This window comes from Mirounga angustirostris, unplaced genomic scaffold (genome assembly GCF_029215605.1).
Source record: "Mirounga angustirostris isolate CCGP_5_RB_7025 unplaced genomic scaffold, mMirAng1.0.hap1 SCAF_11, whole genome shotgun sequence".
Classification (NCBI taxonomy): Eukaryota; Metazoa; Chordata; class Mammalia; order Carnivora; family Phocidae; genus Mirounga; species Mirounga angustirostris.
In genome coordinates, this window is record NW_026991719.1 from 82,181,748 (window position 1) to 82,202,663 (window position 20,916).

Genomic DNA, 20,916 nt, shown 5'->3' on the forward strand with positions numbered 1-20,916 from the left:
TTCCTGGCTCACAGCTCCCAAAAGCCCTTGTATTTTCCTGAGTGATAAGAGCTATGGGGACATCTTTTGTCATAATATTTGGTCTCTTGTCCTCAATTCCTGAAATCCACTTTAGAGCCATTAACATGAAATGGGTATCATATTATTTGTAACAAGTACCTTTTTACCACAATTGGGTTTATGTTGGTTTTTTTTTTAAGATTTTTTTTTTTTTTTATTTGACAGAGAGAGACACAGTGAGAGCAGGAACACAAGCAGAGGGAGTGGGAGAGGGAGAAGCAGGCTTCCTGCCGAGCAGGGAGCCCAATGTGGGACTCGATCCCAGGACCCTGGGATCATGACCTGAGCCGAAGGCAGACGCTTAACGACTGAGCCACCCAGGCGCCCCACAATTGGGTTTATGTTAATGAGGTGACTTTTGGAAAGTACCTAAGGATGGTGGCTGATTTCCAGAGGAACCAGCCATGTGATTAGAGGGTTGGAACTTTCAGTCCAACCCGCCACCGCCCCATCCCACCCCTACTTCCTAGAACTCCTTCCTGGAACTCCTGGAAGTTTAATCAATCCCCAACAGCCAACAATTTAATCAATCATGCCTATGTAATAAAACTTCCATAAAGACCCAGAAGGACAGGGTTCAGAGAGCTTCTGCATTGGTGAACACATGAAGATTCTGGGAGACTGGAGTGCTGGGAGAGAGCATGGAAGCTCCATACCCATTCCCCATACTTTGCCCTATGCATTTCTTCCATCTGGCTATTCCTGAGTTATATATATATTTTTATTAATGAATGGTAATCCAATAAATAAAGTGTTTTTGTGAGTTCTGTGAGCTGCCCCAGCAAATTAATCAAACTTAAGGAGGGGGTCATTGAAACCTCCCATCTATAGCCTGTCAGTGGGAAGCAGAAATGGTAATCTGGATTTGAGACTGTAATTCAAAGGGTGGGGGAATGCAGTCCTGTAGGACTGAGCGCTTAACCTGTGGGATCTCATGTTATTTCCAGGTTGATAGTATCAGAATTGAGTTGAATTGTGGGGCACCCTGCTGGTGTCCAAGCATCTCTTAGTGGTTTTGGAACCCCTCCCACACACACACATTGGAATTGGTGCCAGAATACCTTTACTTTGAAATTAGGAAGAGTGAGTGCCAACTTTTTTTTCTTTTTCAAGATTATTTTGTTACTTTGGGATCCCTTGAGATTCTATATGAATTTAAGATAGGTTTTCTGTTTCTGCAGAATATGTCATTGAGATTTTTTTAAAGATTCTATTTATTTATTTATTTATTTATTTATTTATTTATTTATTTTATATTTTAGAGAGAGCAAGAGCGCCTCCCACCACCACCAGCAGGGGGAGGGGCAGCGGGAGAGGGGGAGGGACAAGCAGAATCCCCACTGAGCTCAGAGTCAAACTCAGGGCTTGATCTTATAACTCTGAGATCATGACCTGAGCCTAAATCAAGAGTTGGACTCTTAACCAACTGAGCCACCCAGGCACCCCTATCATTGGGATTTTGATAGGGATTGCAGTGGATCTTACAGATCACTTTGGGTAGTTATGGAATCTTACAGTTGATGAGAAGAAGATATGTTTCCATATATTTATGTCTTTAAAATTCTTTCAGCAATGTTTTGTAGATTTCAGTGTACAGTCTTTGGCCTACTTCATTGTGTTCTTATGTATATTCTTTTGATGCTATTGTAAATGAAATGGCTTTCTTAATTAATTTTTTAGATTGTTCATTGTTATTGTATAGAAATGCAACCCATTTTGTGTGTTGATTTTGAATCCTGAAGCTTTGCTGAATTCGTTTATTAGTTCTAAGAATTTTTTGCAGAATCTTTGGGGTTTTCTACATATATGCCATGCCATTTGTGAGCGCAGATCATCTTATTTCTTCCATTACAATTTAGATGTCTTTTATTTCTTTGTCTTGCCTTATTGTTACAGCTGAAACCTCCAATACTATATTGAATAGAAGTGGGGAATGTGGACATCCTTGTCTTATTCTCTATCTTAAGGAAAAAGCTTTCAGTCTTGCACTGTTGAATATGATCTTCAGATGTGGGCTTTTCATTTTTGGCCTTTATTGTGTGGAGGAAGTTTCCTTCTATTCCTGGATTGTTGACTGTTTTGATGAAAGGGTGTTGAATTTTATCAAATGCTATTTCTACATGAATTGAGATGATGATATGTTTTTTGCCTTCATTTTGTTAATGTTGTATGTTGCAATATGATTGATTTTTATATGTTGAGTCATCCTTAAATTCCAGAAGTAAACCCCAATTGGCCATGGTGTAGAATTCCTTAAATATTCTAAATTTGCTTTTTTAGCATTTTGTTGGAGAATTTTGCATCAACAATATAAAACATATTTGACTGTAATTTTCTTTTCTTTTTTTTAAAGATTTTATTAATTTATTTGATAGAGAGACAGCGAGAGAGGGAACACAAGCAGGGACAGAGGGAGAAGGAGAAGCAGGCTCTCCGCTGAGCAGGGAGGCCGATGCAGGGCTCAATCCCAGGACCCTGGGATCATGACCTGAGCCGAAGGCAGACGCTTAACAACTGAGCCACCCAGGTGCCCCTGTAATTTCTTTTCTTGCAGTGTCTTTGTCTGACTTTGGTACCAAGGTAATGCTGGCCTATTAGAATGTTAGGAAGTGTTCCCTTCTCCATTTTTTTGGAAAAATTTGGGAAGGCTTACTGTAATTCTCCTTTTACTGTTAATTCAGTAGTGAAGGCATCTGGCCCAGGGTGATTTTTGATCACCAGGAAGAGGTTTTTGATTACTGATTTAGTCTTTTTACTAAACATAGGTTTATGCATATTTTCTATTTTTTCATGATTCAGTCTTGGTAGGTTGTGTTTGTTTTTTGTTTGAGTGTGTTCATTTCCCCTAGATTATCCAATTTGCTTTGTATACAGTTGTTCATAGTATCCCTTTATAATGCTTTTTATTTCTGTGAAATTGGTAAGGTTTCCATTTTTGATTTTAGTAATTTGAGTCTTCTGGTTTTTTTATCTTAGTTAATCTAACCACAGGTTTGTCAAATTAGTTGATCTTTTGAAGAACTAAGTTTTGGTTTCATTAATCTTTGTTGTTTTTCTATTCTCTATGTTTATTACTTTCTCCCGTCTATTGGCTCTGGGTTTCATTTGGTATTCTTTTTCTAATTCCTTAAGGTATATGGTTTAGTTGTTGGTTTGAGATCTTTCTTCTTTTTTAAATGTAAGTAATTAGAACTATAGCACTGCTTTTCCTGCATCCCATAGGTATTGGTATGTTTTGTTTTAATTTTCATTTCCTCAGTTATTTTCTAATTTCCTTTGTGATTTCTTCTTTGGCCTGTTGGTTGTTGAAGAGCGTATTATTTAATTTTCACATATTTGTGAAGTTCCCAATTTTCTTCTATTATTGATCTTTAGTTTCATTCCAATGTGATCAGAAATGGTATTTTGTATGATGTCATCCTTTTAAAAAATATTAAGATTTGTTTTGTGGTCTAACACATGGTCTATTCTGGAGAATGTTCCATGTGTACTTGAGAAAAATGTGTATTCTGCTATCGTTGGATGGCATGTTTTGTATATGTCTATTAGATCCGGTTAGTCTATAGTGTTATTCAAGTCCTCTATTTCTTTATTGATCTTCTGTCTGGTTTTCTATCCATTATTGAAAGTGGGGTTACTGATATCTTAGTATAGAACTGTCCATTTCTCCTGTCAATTCTGTGATTTTTTAAAATATATTTTGGAAATCTGATGTTTTGTGCATATGTTCATAATTGTCACATCCCCTTAGTGAATTGGCCCTTTATTTTCAATATATAATGTTGTCTCTTCTAACAGTTTTTGGCTGAGTTTCTTTTTATTGCTCCTATAACAAATTACTACAAATATGACTTTATTATCTTAGTGTTCTATAAGTCAAAAAAGTCCAAAATTAGTCTTACAGGGCTAAAGTGAAGGTATCAGCAGGGCTGGTTCCTTCTAGAGGTTGTGAGATGACAATCCATTTCCTTGCCTTTTTTGAGCTTCTATAGTCTGCCTGCATTCCTTGGCTGATGGCCCTTTCCTTGCATCACTCTAACCTTTGATTCCATTGCCCCATCTCTGTCTTCTATCTTTTACCTTCTTGTCTCCCTCTTTTAAGGATCCTGTACTTACATTGGGTCATCTGCATAATCCAGGATAATTAATCTTCCCATCTCAAGAGCCTTAATTTAGTTACATTAGCAAAGTAGCTTTTTGCCATGTAAGGTAACATACTAATAGGTTCCAGGGATCAGGTCATTGACATATTTGTTGGGGAGGGGCATTATTTAACCTACCACACTACTTACAGTAAAGGCAGTAGTCACAGAAAAGGTAAAGCAAGTTCCAGATGGGTAAATAAATGCTGTGGTAAAGCAGGCTACTCATATACTTTGGGTTTTGAGCATTATATAGACATCTTTGACAGACTTACATCCAATCATCACCATGTCACCATCCACGAATTCATAAAAGGGTATGTTATAATAATGACAGACTTACATTCAGTCATCACCATGTCACCATCCATGAATTCATAAAAAGGTATGTTATAATAAGTAAAAACAGATGAGTGTCAAACTCCCCAGATTTCCTTAACAAAGTTAAATTTGACCACTCTAAGTTTCACCTCACAATGAACTATAAAACAACTTGGAAACATGTCCTTTGGTGGAGTTCCTGGAAATATGATAGGGGTTCGACACTCTCTTTTCCATGATAATCCACTGTTATGGACTGAGTTGTCCCAAATTCATATGTTGAAGCCCTAACCTCTGGTATCTCAGAATATGATTATATTTGGATACAGGGCATTCAAAGAGGTGATTAAGTTAAAATGAGGCTATTAGACTGGGCCCTAACCCATTTCTACAAGTGCCCTTATAACAAGTGCAAATTTGAACACACAGACACCAAACATGCATGCACACAGAGGAAAGACCATATGAGGACATAGCAATAAGGTGGCCATTGAAAGCCAAGAAAGAGGCCTCAGGAGAAACCAAACCTGCTGACACCTTGATCTCAGACTTCCAGCTTCCAGAACTGTGAAAAAATAAATTTCTGTTGTTTAAGCCACCCAGTCTGTAGTATTTTATTATGGTAGCCCCAGCAAACCTATACATCCTCAAACTTTCATTTATTGGCTCAGCATCATACATCAGCCTGAGAAAAAAGAAGCCCCGTCTTTGTGGTAAATGGGTAGAATTTTGTGGAAGTTTCTTTAAAATTCCAAACTGTATAAATCTTACCAAACCTACAGCTTTTTTTTTTTAGTATTATGTTCCAGTGTGTTAGCTTTCCACCTGCTTTACATGGCAGAATAGGGGGGAAAAACACTGTGTGGGACACTTTCACCTTCACCAGCACAAAATATTATCTCCCAACAAAATAGTCTAAAGATTTTTTAATGGGGTGTTTCTAAGTCTATTTGGTCAATGATAGAAGCATAAAGCATAGTAACTCTGCCCAGATTTTAAATTATGGTGTAAACTGATATGATTTATATAACCAACAACAAAAAACACCTCAGGGTCCCAGAGGCATTTATATTCAGCCAATATTTATTGAGCAATCTATTATGTGGCAGGCACTATTTCTAGTTGTTGGGATTATATAGAAGAGAATATTCGTGGAGCTTACATTTAAGAATGGAGGGAAACAGATAATAAAGTCAATATATAAAATATGCAATATAACATTTAATAGTGATAAATGCTATGGAGAAAAATAAAACAAAGTATGGGGATAAAGGATATTCAAAGGGGAATACAGTTTTAGATTGGATAATCAGAGAAATTCACTCTGAGCAAGTACCTGAATGAAATGAGAGAATGGACCATGAAGCTATCTTAGGGAAAAGCATTATAGGCAGTGGGAACAACAAATGCAGAGCTCCTTGGGTAGGGATATGCTTGGCTTGTTCAAGAAATAGCAAGGAGGCCAGTGTGGCTCAAATGGAGCAAGCAAAGGGAGAATGGTTGGACATGAGTGTAGAGTGGTAGCCAGGGTCCAGATCTTATGAGATATTGTAGGCCATGGAAAGAAGTTTGGGTACTATTCTAAAGGTTATGGGGAGTCATTAGAGGATTTTGACAAGGGGATCAGCATGATATGACTTAGGTTTTTAAGGGATAAATCTGGCTACTGTGAAGAGAATGGACCCTAGGGAAACAAGAATGAAAACGGAGAAAAATTTGGAGGTAGGAAGCAGTCAGTGGTCTAGGTAAGAGATGATAGTGGCTTGGACTAGGGTGTTAGCTGTTAGGTGTTGGACTAAGGTGTTAAACACTTATGGTGATATGTGTCCAGCTTTGGCATATATTTTGGAGGTAGAACCAATTAATGTTGTGGATGAATTGAATATAAAGTAAGAGAAAAAGAGGGATCAATGATGATTTTGAAGCTGAGCAACTGAGTAATCATTTATTAAGATGGGTGAAGACTGGGAGGAGCAGGTTTTAGGGGGAATCTCAGGAGCTCAGGTTAGAATATGTTGAATTTGAGATGCCTTTTATATATACACATGGAGATGAAAAGTAAGCAGTGTGTTCCTGCTTTCGCTATGTCTCTCTGTCAAATAAATAAAAAAAAAATCTTTAAAAAAAACAAAGAAAAAGGAGGAGACAGTGTCATATGGTAGCTATAGACCACTGTTTTGAGGAATTTTGCAGCTAAAGAAATGGGGTAGGAGATAGTATAGTGTGTTTGAATGTTGATAGGGATGTTTCACTAGAGAGGGAAAAGAATTTTTTTTAAAGATTTTATTTACTTATTTATCAGAGAGAGAGAGAGAGCACGCACAAGCAGGGGGAGCAGCAGGCAGAGGGAGAAGCAGGCTCCCGCTGAGCAAGGAGCCCGATGCGGGGCTCAATCCCAGGATCCTGGGATCATGACCTGAGCTGAAGTCAGATGCTTAACCAACTGAGCCACCCAGGCATCCCTAGAGAGGGAAATTTTTATGATAAAGGAGAGAAAGAAGAAAATTTTGGAACAATGACCATGAGTAGAAGAGATGGGACATCATCCAATGGACACATGTAGAGGCTGACTTTAAAGATAGGAGCATGGCCAGTTCATTCATAGAATATTAGAAAAGGTAGAATTTATGGGCACAGATGCAAGTGGTGAGTAGATATGGTGGTAGGAGTCTGTGGAGGTTCTATTCAAATTGCTTTTGCTTTTTCAATGGAATAAGCAAGGTCATCAGCTGAGATAGGAAGTAATTGGGGTCTGAGGAGAGAAGAGAAGGTGTGATATCTTTTTTTTTTTATTAAAGGTGAAATATATGTGACAAAATTTTCCAATTCAGCCATTTTTAAGTGAATAATTAAGTGGTATTAATTACATTCACAGTTATATATCCATTACCACTATTTCAAAAATTATTTTTTAAATTTTTTTTTTTTTAAGATTTTATTTATTTGACAGAAACACCGTGAGAGAGGGATCACAAGCAGGGGGAGGGCAGAGGGAGAAGCAGGCTTCCCGCAGAGCAGGGAGCCTGATGTGGGGCTTGATCCCAGGACCCTGGGATCACGACCCGAGCCGAAGGCAGACGCTTAACGACTGAGCCACCCAGGTGCCCCTTTTTAAAAATTTTTTTAAGGATGTATTTATTTATTTTGACAGAGAGAGAGAAAGACAGCAAGACAGCAAGAGAGGGAACACAAGCAGGGGGAGTGGGAGAGGGAGAAGCAGGCTTGCCGCTGAGCAGAGAGCCCGACATGGGGCTTGATCCCAGGACCCTGGGATCATGACCTGAGCCGAAGGCAGATGTTTAATGACTGAGCCGCCCAGGCGCCCCTCAAAAATTTTTATCATCTGTTATAGGTTGAATTGTGTCCTCCAAAAAAGATATGTTAGTGTCCTAACATACACAAAAATCAACTCAAGATGGATTAAAGACTTCAAACATGTGACCTGAAACTGTAAAACTCCTAGACAAAAGCATAGGAGAAAGTCTTCTTGATATTGTTCTTGGAAGTGATTTCTTGGATATAACACCAAAGCCACATGCAACAAAGCAAGAATAGACAAATGACACTACATCAAAATAAAAAGCTTATGCACCACAAAGGAAATAACAGAATGAAAAGGCGAACTACAGAATGAGAGAAAATGTTGACAAACCATATATCTAGGGGGCTAATACCCAAAATATATAAGGAATTCCCACAACTCAATAGCAAAAAAAAGAAAGAAAGAAAGAAAAAAGAAAAAAAATGAAAAATAGGCAAAGGGCTTGAATAGACATTTCTCTACCCTCTTACACTGTTGGGAATGCAAACTGGTGCAGCCACTCTGGAAAACAGTATGGAGGTTCCTCAGAACGTTAAAAAAAGAGCTACCCTATGACCCAGCAATTGCACTACTAGGTATTTATCTGAAGGATACAAACATAGTGATTCAAAGGGGGCACATGCATCCCAAAGTTTGTAGCAGCAATGTCCACAATAGCCAAAATATGGAAAGAGCCCAGATGTCCATCAACAGATAAATGGATAAAGAAGATGAAAGCTTGCCATTTGCAATGTTGTGGATAGAACTAGAGGGTATTATGCTAAGCAAAATAAGTCAGTAAGAGAAAGACAAATACCATATGATTTCACTCATATGTAGACTTTAAGAAACAAAACAGATGAACATAGGGGAAGGGGAGGAAAAATAAAACAAGATGAAAACTGAGAGGGAGGCAAACCATAGGAGATGCTGAATTTTAGGAAACAAACTGAGGGTTGCTGGAGGGGAGGTAGGTGGGGGAAAGCAATAATTGGGTGATGAGCATTAAGGAGGGCACTCAATGTAATGAGCACTGGGTGTTACATGCAACTGATGAATCACTAAATTCTACCCCTGAAACTAATAATATATGTCAACTAAATTGAATTTAAATAAAGAATTTAAAAAATTTTAAAAAAGACATACAAATGGCATACATTTATATGAATAGGTGCCCAACATCACTAACCACCAGGGAAATGCAAATCAAAACTAAAATGAGATATTACCTCATACCTGTTAGGATGGCTATTATAAAAAAAAAAGTCACAAGTGGTAATCAATTAGCAAGGATTTGAAGAAATTGGAATACTTACACATCATTGGTGGCAATGTAAAATGGTGCAGCCACTATAGAATACTGTATGGATGTTCCTAAAACATACACACATGAGTAAATACATAGATACATACATACATAAATACATATATATATATAACTACCATATCATCTAGCAATTCCACATCTGGGTATACATCAAAAAAAATTGAAATCAAGATCTCAAAAGGATTTCTGTTCTCTTACTCACTGCAGCATTATTCACAATATCCAAGATATGGAAACAACCCAAATGTCCATTGACAAATGGATAATAAAGAAAATACAGTATACCTAGAATTGAATATTATTAAGCCTTAAAAGAGAAGGAAATCCTGCCATTTGTGACAACATGGGTGAACCTGTAGGACATTGTGCTAAGTGAAATAAGGCAGTCACAGAAGGACAAATACCACATGATTCCAGATCATGACTGGGATAGATTCCACATATATGTGATATCTAAAATTGTCAAACTCATAGATGCAGAGAATAGAGTGGTGGTTGCCAGGGGTTGGGGGGAGGGAGAAATGGGGAGTTGTTGAGGATGTGAAAGCTTCAATTGTGCAAGATGAATATGTCCTAGAGAATGGTCCAACATAATGCCTATAATTAACGATACAGTATTGTGCACTTAAAATTTAGTTAAGAAGGTAGATCTTGTGTTATGTATTCTTATAACTACAATAACAACAACAACAACAACAACAGGGCACAAGTAAACTTTTGGAGGAAATAAATATGTTATTACTTTGTGATGATGGTTTCACGGGTGTATGCATATGTTCAAACTAACCAAACTGTGTATATTAAATATGTGCAGTTTTTAATATGTCAGTTATATCTCAATAAAACTGTTTTAAAAAGTCATCATTACACTTAAGGTCATCAAATTTTTTCCTATATTCTAGGAGTTTTATAGTTTTCCTTTTTATAGTTAGCTCTGTGATCATTTCGAATTAATTTTGGAAGGGTGTGAGATATGTGTCTAAATTCAGTTTCTTTTCTTTTTTTTTTCAAAGACTCCATTTATCCACTTGACAGAGAGAGACACAGCGAGAGAGGGAACACAAGCAGGGGGAGTAGAAGAGGGAGGAGCAGGCTTCCTGCAGAGCAGGGAGCCCGATGCAGGGCTCGATCCCAGGAACCCGGGATCATGACCTGAGCCAAAGGCAGACGCCCAACGACTGAGCAACCCAGGCGCCCCTAAATTCAGTTTCTTGCATGTGCATGTTCATTTCTTCCAGCACCATCTGTTGAAAAGACTATCTTTGCTCCATCATATGCCTTTGCCCCTTTGTCAAAGATTGACTGTATGTCTGTACATTTCTGGACTTTTTATTCTGTTCCATTGATCTATTTGTCCAATCTTTTGTCAATATCACACCATCTTGATTACTGTAACTTTATAATAAGTCTTAAAGTCAGGTAATATCAGTCCTCTGACTCTGTTCTTCTCCTTCAATATTGAGTTAGCTATTTTGGGTCTTTTGCCTCTTCATATAAACTTTAGTATCAGCTTGTCAATATCCATAAAATAACTTGCTGGGATTTGGATTGGGATTGCATTGAATCTATAGACCTGGTTGGGAAGAACTGACATCTTGAGTCTTCCTATCCATGAACATGGAATATCTCTCCATTTATTAGTTCTTCTGAGATTTCATTCATCAGAGTTTTGTAGTTTTCCTCATATAGATCTTGTACATACTTGTTAGATTTATACCTATGTACGTCCCTTTTTGGAGTGCTAATATAAAAGGTATTGTTGTTTTTAATTTCAAGCTTCACTTGTTCATTGCTGGTATATAGGAAAGCAATTGACTTTTGTATATTAACCCTATCCTCAAACCTTGCTAGTATCACCTATTACTTCCAAGATTGTTTTTGTCTATTCTTTCAGGTTTTCTATATAGACAATCATATCACCTGCAAATAAAGGCAGTTATATTTCTTCTTCCCAATTTGTATTCCTTTTATATTCTTTCATGGTCTTAATGCATTAACTGGGAATTCCAGTACAATGTTGAAAAGGAGTGGTGAGAAGGGACATCCTTGGCTTTTTCCTGATCTAAGTTTTTCACTATTAAGTATGATGTTAGCTATAGGGTTTTTGTAAATGTTCTTTATCAAGTCAAGGAAGTTTTGCTGTATTCCTGGTCTGCTGAGACAACTTTATTCTTCTGCATGTGGATATCTAGTTGTCCTGGCTTGTGAACAGACAGTATTTTAAATAAATGGTGATTGAATTCCAGTCAATCGAATGTGAGTGGAAATGTAAGCATTTCTTGACCAAGGATTTTGAGAAGTGTGTAGACTACCTCTACTCTTCCCCTCTCCCCCCATTTTTGCTGTCTGGAAGCAGACATCGATGATGCCCTGTCATAGTGAGGCAATAAATGGTGGTTAGGAAATGAAAAACATACAAAATGTACTATGGACTTATATATTTTTTTCTATTTTAAAAAGTAATTTGACATTCAGTTAACTGTTAGTATTTGCTGACATTGTGGAAATTCAGGATTTCTTATCCCTTCGAAGTTAATAACCTAACCTTACCAGCCCCTTTAATTCTAGAAATCCTCAAGGGGTATTTCCTATGTCCTGAATTTTGATGCTTTTTACATGATTTTTCCAGGTGTTGTTGCCACATTAAGCTTTACTGTCACAAACACTTAAGTCCCTCCAATGCTCCCTCTAATTTTCTTATCTCAGAGTCTTCATGATGTCAGAGCTGAGTACTACTCTAAACTTTAAATCCATGTTGTAGAGGAATATATTTTCCCCTCTTTATGTTACACTTTATAAATGGGATCTGCACACCAGAGTGTTACAGAATGGATCTGCAACAGTTCTTTCTGGGATAACCTGCTTTTTTTGTTGTTGTTGTTTTTGTTTTTGTTTTGTTTTGTTTTACCTGCCTTTGTTGTAACAGACATATAGTTGAGGGCATCTGCTAGACCAGGCAAAAATAGAAGTCCTAATCCCAGTGTGGCCATTAAAATAGCTATACTCCCCTAATGACAAGATGTTGTTTCTGGACTGAGGTCATTGTGCCTGGCTCTGTTTTCCCTCAAGATAAATTCTCTTAAGGCAGAACCCACTCCAAATGTGACCTGAAAATATTCTTGGGTCAGGCCTCCCCACAAGTTTTCTAGATGTGCCTTGTCTCAAGTAGTGGACACAGGCTGAGATCTTTCCCTGAGGCTTGTAAGCCTCTTGAGCCAATTTCACCAGATACTTCACAAGAATCCAACCCAGCTTGCTTGGTCCTAATGCAAGGGACTTGAGTTCCTGTGTAAAGCTCCTGAAACTCAGGGATAGGAGAATGGATAAATTCTAAGAATGCACAGATTTTGGCTCAATCTTAGACAAAAAGGAGATCCCAGAAGGAACGTTTGCCTGAGGCACATGAAGGACAGAAGAAAGGCAAATTAACTTAAATGGGCAAAAAGCAGGTCCATGATTCCAATGATTGAGAGAGACAAGAGGAAATCATTTGACCGGCACAAGTAAGGGATATGCTAGTTAGAAAGTTCACATGTGTGTATGTGGAAGATGGGGGTGGGACTGGGGGCACAGCTTCTTCTGTATCCCTGGCTTAATGCTTGGAGGATTATTTTATTCTAAAGTTGTTCCATAGGACCCAAGCATATGGTGGGGGGTGGGAGGGAGAACAGACCTAGGACTCTTCCTTTATTAGGCTCTGAGGATGAGGAGCCTAGGGTTCCACAAGTACACTCCTTATGGCTAATTTAAGGCATGAGAGTGGGAATTAGGGCTGGGAAGGAAAAAGCAGGATGAATCAAGGGCTCAGTAGGGCATTTTTGAAAGGTAACTTCATGGATGGGGGTGGCCAAGTTCCTTATCTGGGAGTGGGTCATACACCGACTCACGTGTCTATTCAAGATGGATGTCTTTTTTTAAGTTTTTATTTTAATTCCAGTTAGTTAACATACAGTGTTATATTAGTTTCAGGTGTACAATTTAGTGATTCAAGAATTCCATACACCACCCAGTGCTCATCACAAGTGCACTCCTTAATCCCCATCACCTATCTAACCCATCTTCCTACCCACTTCTCCTCTGGTAACCATCAGTTTTTTCTCTATAATTAAGAGTCTGTTTCTTGGTTTGTCTTTCTCTCTCTTTTTATTTCCTTTGCTCATTTGTTTTGTTTCTAAAATTCCACCTATGAGTGAAATCATATGGTATTTCTCTTATTGAGTTATTTTGCTTAACATTATACTCTATCTCCATTCATGTCATTGCAAATGGCAAGATTTCAATCTTTTTATGGCTGAATAATATTACATTGTATATATACCACATTTTCTCTATCCATTCATCAACTGGTGGATATTTGGGCTGCTTCCATATTTTGGCTATTGTAAATAATGCTGCTATAAACATAGGGGTGCATGTATCCCTACAAATTGGTGTTTTTGTATTCTTTGGGTAAATACCCAGTAGTGAGACTGCTGGATTGTAGGGTAGTTGTATTTTTAACTTTTTGAGGAACTTCCATACTGTTTTCCACAGTGGCTGAACCAGTTTGCATTCCTGCCAACAATACAGAGGGTTCCTTTTTCTTCACATCCTCGCCAACGCTTGTTGTTTCTTCCGTTGTTGATTTTAGCCATTTTGACAGGTGTGAAGTGAAATCTCATTGTAGTTTTGATTTACATTTCCCTGATGATGAGTGATGTTGAGCGTGTTTCATGTGTCTGTTGGCCATCTGGATGTCTTTTTGGGAAAATGTCTGTTATGATGAGCACACTATGAAGGCGCACACAATTTATGTCTTTCCACAATGTCAGTTTTATTCAATCATAAGACAAAGTTAATCACAATTATAAAGCAGGTTCCAGATTCTAAACTCAGTGACATTTCACCATGTGATTAAACTTGGCTTCTTAAATAGCACACAGAGCAGAACAGAAGACAAACCACACAACAAGATAACAGAAGGGTGTAGGAACTTAATGAACCAAACACGAAGTCAGTCTGTGGGTGTGCAGTTGAGATAAGGTCTTGGTCCAGTCCAGGTCAGCTCTTGGCACTAACTGCTTCTGATGTTCAAGCAATGAAGGATCTCAGTTCTGTTCGGAGATCATTTGGGCAGAGACTTTGGTAGCAATTGCCTTTTTTAAGTGGTCAGACATAGAGGGGTCATGTCTAAAGAGTCTGACATTTTGCTGCAAAAATCCTCCCTTTTTTAAAGGGATTGAATCGGTCTTGGGCCCCTGCAGACCTCCTCTGGTTCTGTTTGTTATCAGTTCTGGGGTGTCAGCTGATGCTGATCCCAGCAATATCTTGTGGCTGCAGTATCTTTAACTACTTGCATCATTGCTTGACACAGGCCCTTGCTTAACACAGACTCCTGCTTAACATGAGAGACTCCATTTTGCTCTCTACATCCTTTCATGTCTTCTGCCCATTTTTTAATTGATTTTTTGTTTTTTAGATGTTGAGTGGTATCAGTTCTTTATCTATTTTGGATACTAACCCATTATTGGATATGTCATTTGCAAATGTATTCTCCCATTCTGTTTTGTTGATTGTTTCCTTTGCTGTGCAGAACCTTTTATGTTGATGTAGTCCCAATAGTTTATTTTTGCTTTTGTTTCTCTTGCCTCAGGAGACCTAGCTAGAAAAAACTTGTTATGGCCGATGTCAGAGAAGCTACTACCTGTGTTCCCTTCTAGGATTTTTATGGTTTCGGGTCTCATATTTAGGTCTTTAATCCATTTTGGACTTATTTTTATATATGATGAAAGGAAATGATCCAGTTTCTATCTTTTGCATGTTGCTGTCCAGTTTTCCCAACACCATTTTTTGAAAACACTATCTTTTTCCCACTGGATAATCTTGCCTCTTTTGTTGAAGATTAATTGACCATATAGTTATGGGTTTATTTCTGGGTTTTCTATTCTGTTCTATTGCTCTATGTGTCTATTTGTCATACTGTTTTGACTACTATAGCTTTGTAATATGACTTGAAGTCCAGAATTATGAGGCCTCCAGCTTTGCTTTTCCTTTTCAAGGTTGCTTTGGATATTTGGGGTCTTTTATGGTTACATACAAATTTTAGAATTGTTTGTTCTAGTTCTGTGAAGATTACTGTTGTATTTTGGTAAGGATTGCATTAAATGTGTAGATTGCTTTGGGTAGTATAGACATTTTAACAATATTTGTTCTTCCAATCCATGAGCATGGAATTTCTTTCCATTTCTTCATGTTGTCTTCAACTTCTTTCATCAGTGTTTTACAGTTTTCAGAGTACAGGTCTTTCACATCTTTGGTTAGGTTTATTCCTGGGTATCTTATTATTTTGGTACAATTGTAAATGGGATTGTTTTCACAATTTCTCTTTCTGCTGCTTCATTATTGCTATATAGTAATGCAAGATTTCCATACATTGATTTTGTATCCTTTGACTTTACTGAATTTCTTTATCAGTTCTAACCATTCTTGCTGGACTATTTAGAGTTTTCTATATATAGTATAATGGATGTCTTTTGAAGTGGATGCCTTGGCAATCAAAAGTTCAATGGCAAGTACTTACACTACAGAAATTTAGATTTCAGAGGCTAGTCAGTGTTATACAGGTGCTAGTGGAGACACTGGGGAGTGAAACTATGGCTGTTGTAATCAGACCAGAATCCATTTTAGAAGGAAGTAAATAGACTTACTTAGCAGCCACAAAGACATAGGTCAGCATCCTGTTTCAATCCTTTATATGCTCTCCGATATTAAAGATGACATTTAAGTAATATGATATATACACATAAAGTGCTAACACGTGCAGAGCTTAAAAGAGGACTTTTCTCAGTTTAATAACTATTAAACAGCCATAGGGCCTGTTCAGTAAATGAATTGAGAACAAATTGTCCAACAAAATTTCAAATTTTCATAGTGTACTCTCTCAACTTGTGGTAGGGCCACTCCCCTGTCAGTAAATATCTTGGATTCAATACTGGATCACCTTGAGAATTACCAGACAACATTATGCTGGTATGACCATAAAATTCTAGGATAAGAATTTGAATAAGGAAGAAACTACAAGTAAATGTAGCTTCCACAAGAACAGAGATTTCTTTCATTTGTGTTTCTACCATATCTCCAGTGCCTAGGATAAAGAAGGTATTCATGTGTATTTCTTGAATGAATGAAAGGCACCAGAGACTTTAAGAAAGTGAAAGAACAGTTCAGGGAGGCAAGGAGGTTCGCACACACCCACAGATCCCAGCAGAGCTCAGACTCCCTTCTTCAAGCCTGGCATTCACCCAAGATAGTATGCTGTGGAATAAAGAAAAAAGTGATCCACAGTTCAGCTAAAGCCATTTAAACAGCACAGTAAAAGCAGCCCTCCTCTGATAACTGACATCCACTGTCAGTCCAGATACTGTATAGAATCATCTCCAGATGGTTTTTTATCACCTAAATATTGCATAGTTATAACAAATGTTTAAAAACAAATAAAAGCTGAAATGAAAATATATGAAAATTCATGGTAAAATTATAGTTCCTTTTTCATCCTCAAAACCATCAGTGATTTTCAGCAAATGGGGACTTTGTCCAAGATGAACCTCAAAGGCCATTGCAAAAGTCTCTGTTCTTTAGAAAACAGAGACGGGGGATTGCTGGAGAAGGTGGTTATAGGGGTCAGAGATGAGCCCCCGGAATTGATCTTCCCAGGGGTTGAAGGCCAAGTAAAGTAAGTCAAGGGGGATGGACTTTCAAGTCAAGACGGTGAGTAAATTTAGTTCCTACTGCTGCTGTAACACATTACCACATTGTTGGCGACTCAAAATAACACAAATGTATTAGCTTACAGCCCTGGATGTTGGGAATACAAAAAGGACCTCATTGGTCTGAAATGAAGGTGATGGTCAGGCTTCAATTCTCTGAGGGATCCTAGGGAGAATCTGCTTTTCTTGCCTATTCCAGCTTCTGGAAGCTGCCTGCATTCCTTGGGCCCTGGCTTTGTTTCATCTTCAAAGCCAGCAATGGCCTATCCAGTCTTTCCCATGCTACTTTGATGTGACACTGACTCTCCTGCCTACTTCTTCCACATTTGAAGTACTTTTGTAATTACATTGGCCGGGAAGAGACCCAGCATATTTTTATTTTAAATTCAGCTGATGAGCAATCTTAATTCGGTCAGCAATCTTACTTCTCCTTTGCCCTGTAACATCACATATTTACAGGTTCTGGAGAATAGGATGTGGACATCATTGAGGGACCTTTATTCAGCCTATCACAGTGAAAGCGGCATTTAGTTGGGTTTAAAATGGGCACCAGCAGGTTGGTGCTCAACCACAGTCGTGCTTAAACACGTTGCTCTGTTTGCCCCATGGAGCACAGAAAGGAAGGGCTCAAGACTAGAGGAAGGATGTAGGGGTAAAGGAATCAGAGGATTCAAAAACCACCAGGTGCTGTCTTGGGAAGTAGGTACATGATGGGGTCTTCCTCCAAAGAATGTCTGGGGAAACTAGACAGGTATGTATGGCAAGTGGCTGAGATCCAAGCTGGTTCTACTCCCTGCCACATTTCCACACGGCCAAAGATCATGAGAGCTTGGATGTGACTGCAAGAGAAGACTTGATAGACAGGGCAGTTGAAGAAGAGCCAGGACCAGCCCGACCCCTGGCCATGGGGGCAACAGACAGGAAATATCCCAGGACCCAGTGTGGGTCGTGCCTGGCGAAAAAAGGCCCTCTGTGGGCAACTGTGGGGACTGCGAAATGGCAAAAGCATGTTGCCAGTTTGAATGGGGGGAAAACAGCAGTGTGGCAGAAAGAATGGAGGCAGAGCAGTGGTTGGTTTTCTCGGGGTAGGGGTGTAGGTCTGCCTTCCTTTAGAAAAGGCGCAGTGGTGAGGCCTCCGTGGGGGCCCCCTCCCACCTTCCTCCCTTCGGTGGCCCCGCGAAGCAGTGAAGGAAGAACGTGGGACGGCCACCCACCCCAGAACCTCCGGGGCAGTGTGGCCCTAGGTCGCCTTTCCCCTCGCAGCCTGCTGTCCTGACAGGCCCTGGCCCACCGGCCTCCAGTTAGGATGGTGGACAGAACGGGGGAGAGGGAGGTGGACAGACACTGAACAGTCGGGGGCCTCTCACACACCGAGGGGCGACTGATATCCATCCGCTGCTGCCGGCAGCGCACCTTCCCCGCCCCGCCGCCCCCGACCTCTGGGTCCTAGCCCCCACCGCCAACCCTCGCGGGGTCCCACGGGTTGCAGGGCCAGCAATGAGGGGTGGTCGCCGCGCAGGTCCGCAGGGGCGCGCTGCTGTGAGCCCGCCCCTTAGGCTGGGGCTCCTCCCGGCCCCGCCCCCTCTGGGTCGGAACTAGGGTGGGCCGGGGAGGGGGCGTCGAACCCATTCGTGCCGTATCCCTCCGCCCCCCTTCCCGACACCCTCGCCGCGAGCGCTTCGTGCCGCATCCTGCGCAGCCCCTGCCCAGTTTGGCGCAGCGGCGCGGGGGGCGGGACACCTCTTTGCGATTCTGGCCGCACGCAAGGCGGTGGGAATCCGAGTGAAGAGCGCCGAGAGAAGGGGGGAGGCCAACGACCTGCACCTTGAGCCTGTGAAGGCAAGCGGGGGTGTCGTGGGGGGAGGCGGGGGGACCCCCACTGTCGCCCGGCTTCCAGCCTTCCCGGACCCCAGACCCTGGCAGCCGGGCCAGGAGGAGGCGACCCGGTCCCTGAGCTGGTCCCTCAGAGAGGTGCGCAGCGCCGCGGGACCCCTGGCGAGGAGAGGCGGCGACTGGCGCGGGCCGGGCCCAGGGCACCGCGGCTGGCCGGAGAGGCTCCCGCGGATCCTCTGGAGGCGAACTGCGCCCGCCACTCCGCGGCCAGCTTTCCAGGCGCCCGCGACCCGCCGTCGACGGTGCCCGTGCCGGGAGAGAGCTGTGGGGGGAGGCTGCTGCGGAAGAAATGGCGGAGTGGGAGCTGGGGTGGGGGGCGCCCAGGGAGGCCGCCGGGGCGGGGGGCGGGGGGGGGGAGATGGCGTCCGAGCTCTGTGCCCAGCTGGCGGGGAGCGGGTGGCCGGTGGCGTCGGCTACTCCGGGCCCTGATTCTGGAAAGGGGCCTGTCCCTTCCCACAGGCGCCTGGTTGATGCCAAAGTCTTCTCTCTGCGCGGTAGGTCTGGCGATTTCCTCCCGCAGGGTGCATCTGTAGAGGAGAGGCTTGAGAAAAAGGAGGAGCAGGACAATGGCCTGGATTTCTGGAGGTGTGTGGGGCTAGGGGGCGATGGGCAGCAGCCATTGAGTGGAAAGCTGAATTGGGGTGGGGTGACTGGGACCATGTCAGGTCAGACGTCCAGGAATACCTTCTAAAATTCCCTTTTGTATTAGTTTTCTAAGCACTTCCCTTGCCTTCCTCACCACTGAAAATTCGTGGTAGGAAAAGATGGGCTAGGAGGTGAGGGTGAGACACAAGTCATAATTACAAGAGTCACTGCACATACTGTGTTCTGGAATATGCTGTGTATTTCCCCCCATTTCTGTAGTACAGCACAAAGGAGTGTGAACACCTAGTGGTGAATCCTTATAATTGGAGAAGGGAATAATGGGAAGAGGTCCTGTGAAGAGTTGTTATCCAGAACCGTGAAACAGAAGGCCTAAATTAAATAAGAATATTCTATCAGCAGGACCCTAAATGTTAGAAGATAATATGGATACTCTTCTCTTTGGTGTTGGTCAGTCCACCAAGCACTCAGTTGCTACCATTATTTCCTGAATGTTTTGCCTTTGTGTCTGTCCATAGACCTGCTTTAAGGCTGCTCACTTCTGTAAGGAAGGAGAGAGGAGGAGACTGGTTCAAATCTCTGGAGGTTGGTGTGAAGGTGGGTAAATCACGGGAGTACTATAGAGTAAGATCATGGCAAGTGTCTTTGATCCACATGGGTTCTGGGAACTTCTCCACCTCTCCTGCTTGCTGCCAGATTTGCACACTGCCACAGCATCCCTTGTCCATTTCCTGCAGGAGATACTAGGAATACTGGGGTAGGTGTGGATTGGCTCTGAAGGGAAGGAGAAGACCTGAGAGCAGGGATAAGGAGACAGGAAACAGACAAATGGAATTCTTATGGTAAGAGAGATATTTGCATCAGAGGTCAGTGTACCCTCTTATCTATCTAGCAGTCAGGCTCCATTGTCTCCTTTATTTTTACTTATTCCTAGGACAGCCTCCAGGCTGCTTTAGGGTTTGACAACACTGGAATCAAGGAAAGGAGGGGGAAATCACACCACATCTGTATAGGTTGGTATGAGAGTGGGTACAACTTTGGATGGGCAAGTGGAAATCAACACTGGCCCAAGAGTGATTATGGTACTTGGGGCTCCTAAACCTCTCCCATTGCCAACACTTACCAGTTTCATACCTGTTTTGTATCAGGCAAAGTAATGTGGCAAATTCTGGGGTAAAACATGGGTGAAATGAGGGTGACAGAAGACTTTCTAACTAGTCCAACTGTCCCACTAAACATTCAAAGTCCAGTCTCTGTGTGAATCTCTGCATGGAGCAACACAATTAGAAGAGATTCAAAGCCCCATGTCATTCTCTTTCCTTAGATCCACCTCCAGTGGCAGCTCTGGTGGTGTTGGAATTGCTGCTGACCACCACCCTCAACAGGTCTGCACCCACCCAGGAACATCCATCGTCCCCCACCTTGGTTGGGCCTCTTCTGCACTTTGTCTGTGATACTGACCGAGGCTAGGCTTCGGAAGGAGGTTGATTGACTGATGGACTAGTGATTGACTCTAACATTTGT

General features: G+C 41.1%; 1 protein-coding gene across 12 annotated transcripts in view; it reads left to right on the forward strand.

The window, feature by feature from the left end:
- ARMCX5 (armadillo repeat containing X-linked 5) overlaps nucleotides 1–20,916 on the forward strand; it is a 107,740-nt gene that overhangs the window by 17,146 nt on the left and 69,678 nt on the right. For 3 of the 12 annotated variants that reach the window (XM_064574409.1, XM_064574411.1, XM_064574410.1), the window contains 2 exons: nucleotides 19,911–19,989; nucleotides 20,717–20,862. The exons of 3 other annotated variants lie outside the window; for them this stretch is intronic. In XM_064574409.1, the coding sequence (XP_064430479.1) occupies nucleotides 19,911–19,989; nucleotides 20,717–20,862 (225 nt within the window). Of the gene's footprint in view, nucleotides 1–225; nucleotides 1,360–10,164; nucleotides 10,786–19,287; nucleotides 19,375–19,910; nucleotides 19,990–20,129; nucleotides 20,235–20,326; nucleotides 20,406–20,716; nucleotides 20,863–20,916 lie in introns of those variants that run through there. 6 more of the 12 variants (XR_010406216.1, XR_010406217.1, XR_010406218.1 and 3 more) reach the window with 6 other exon arrangements.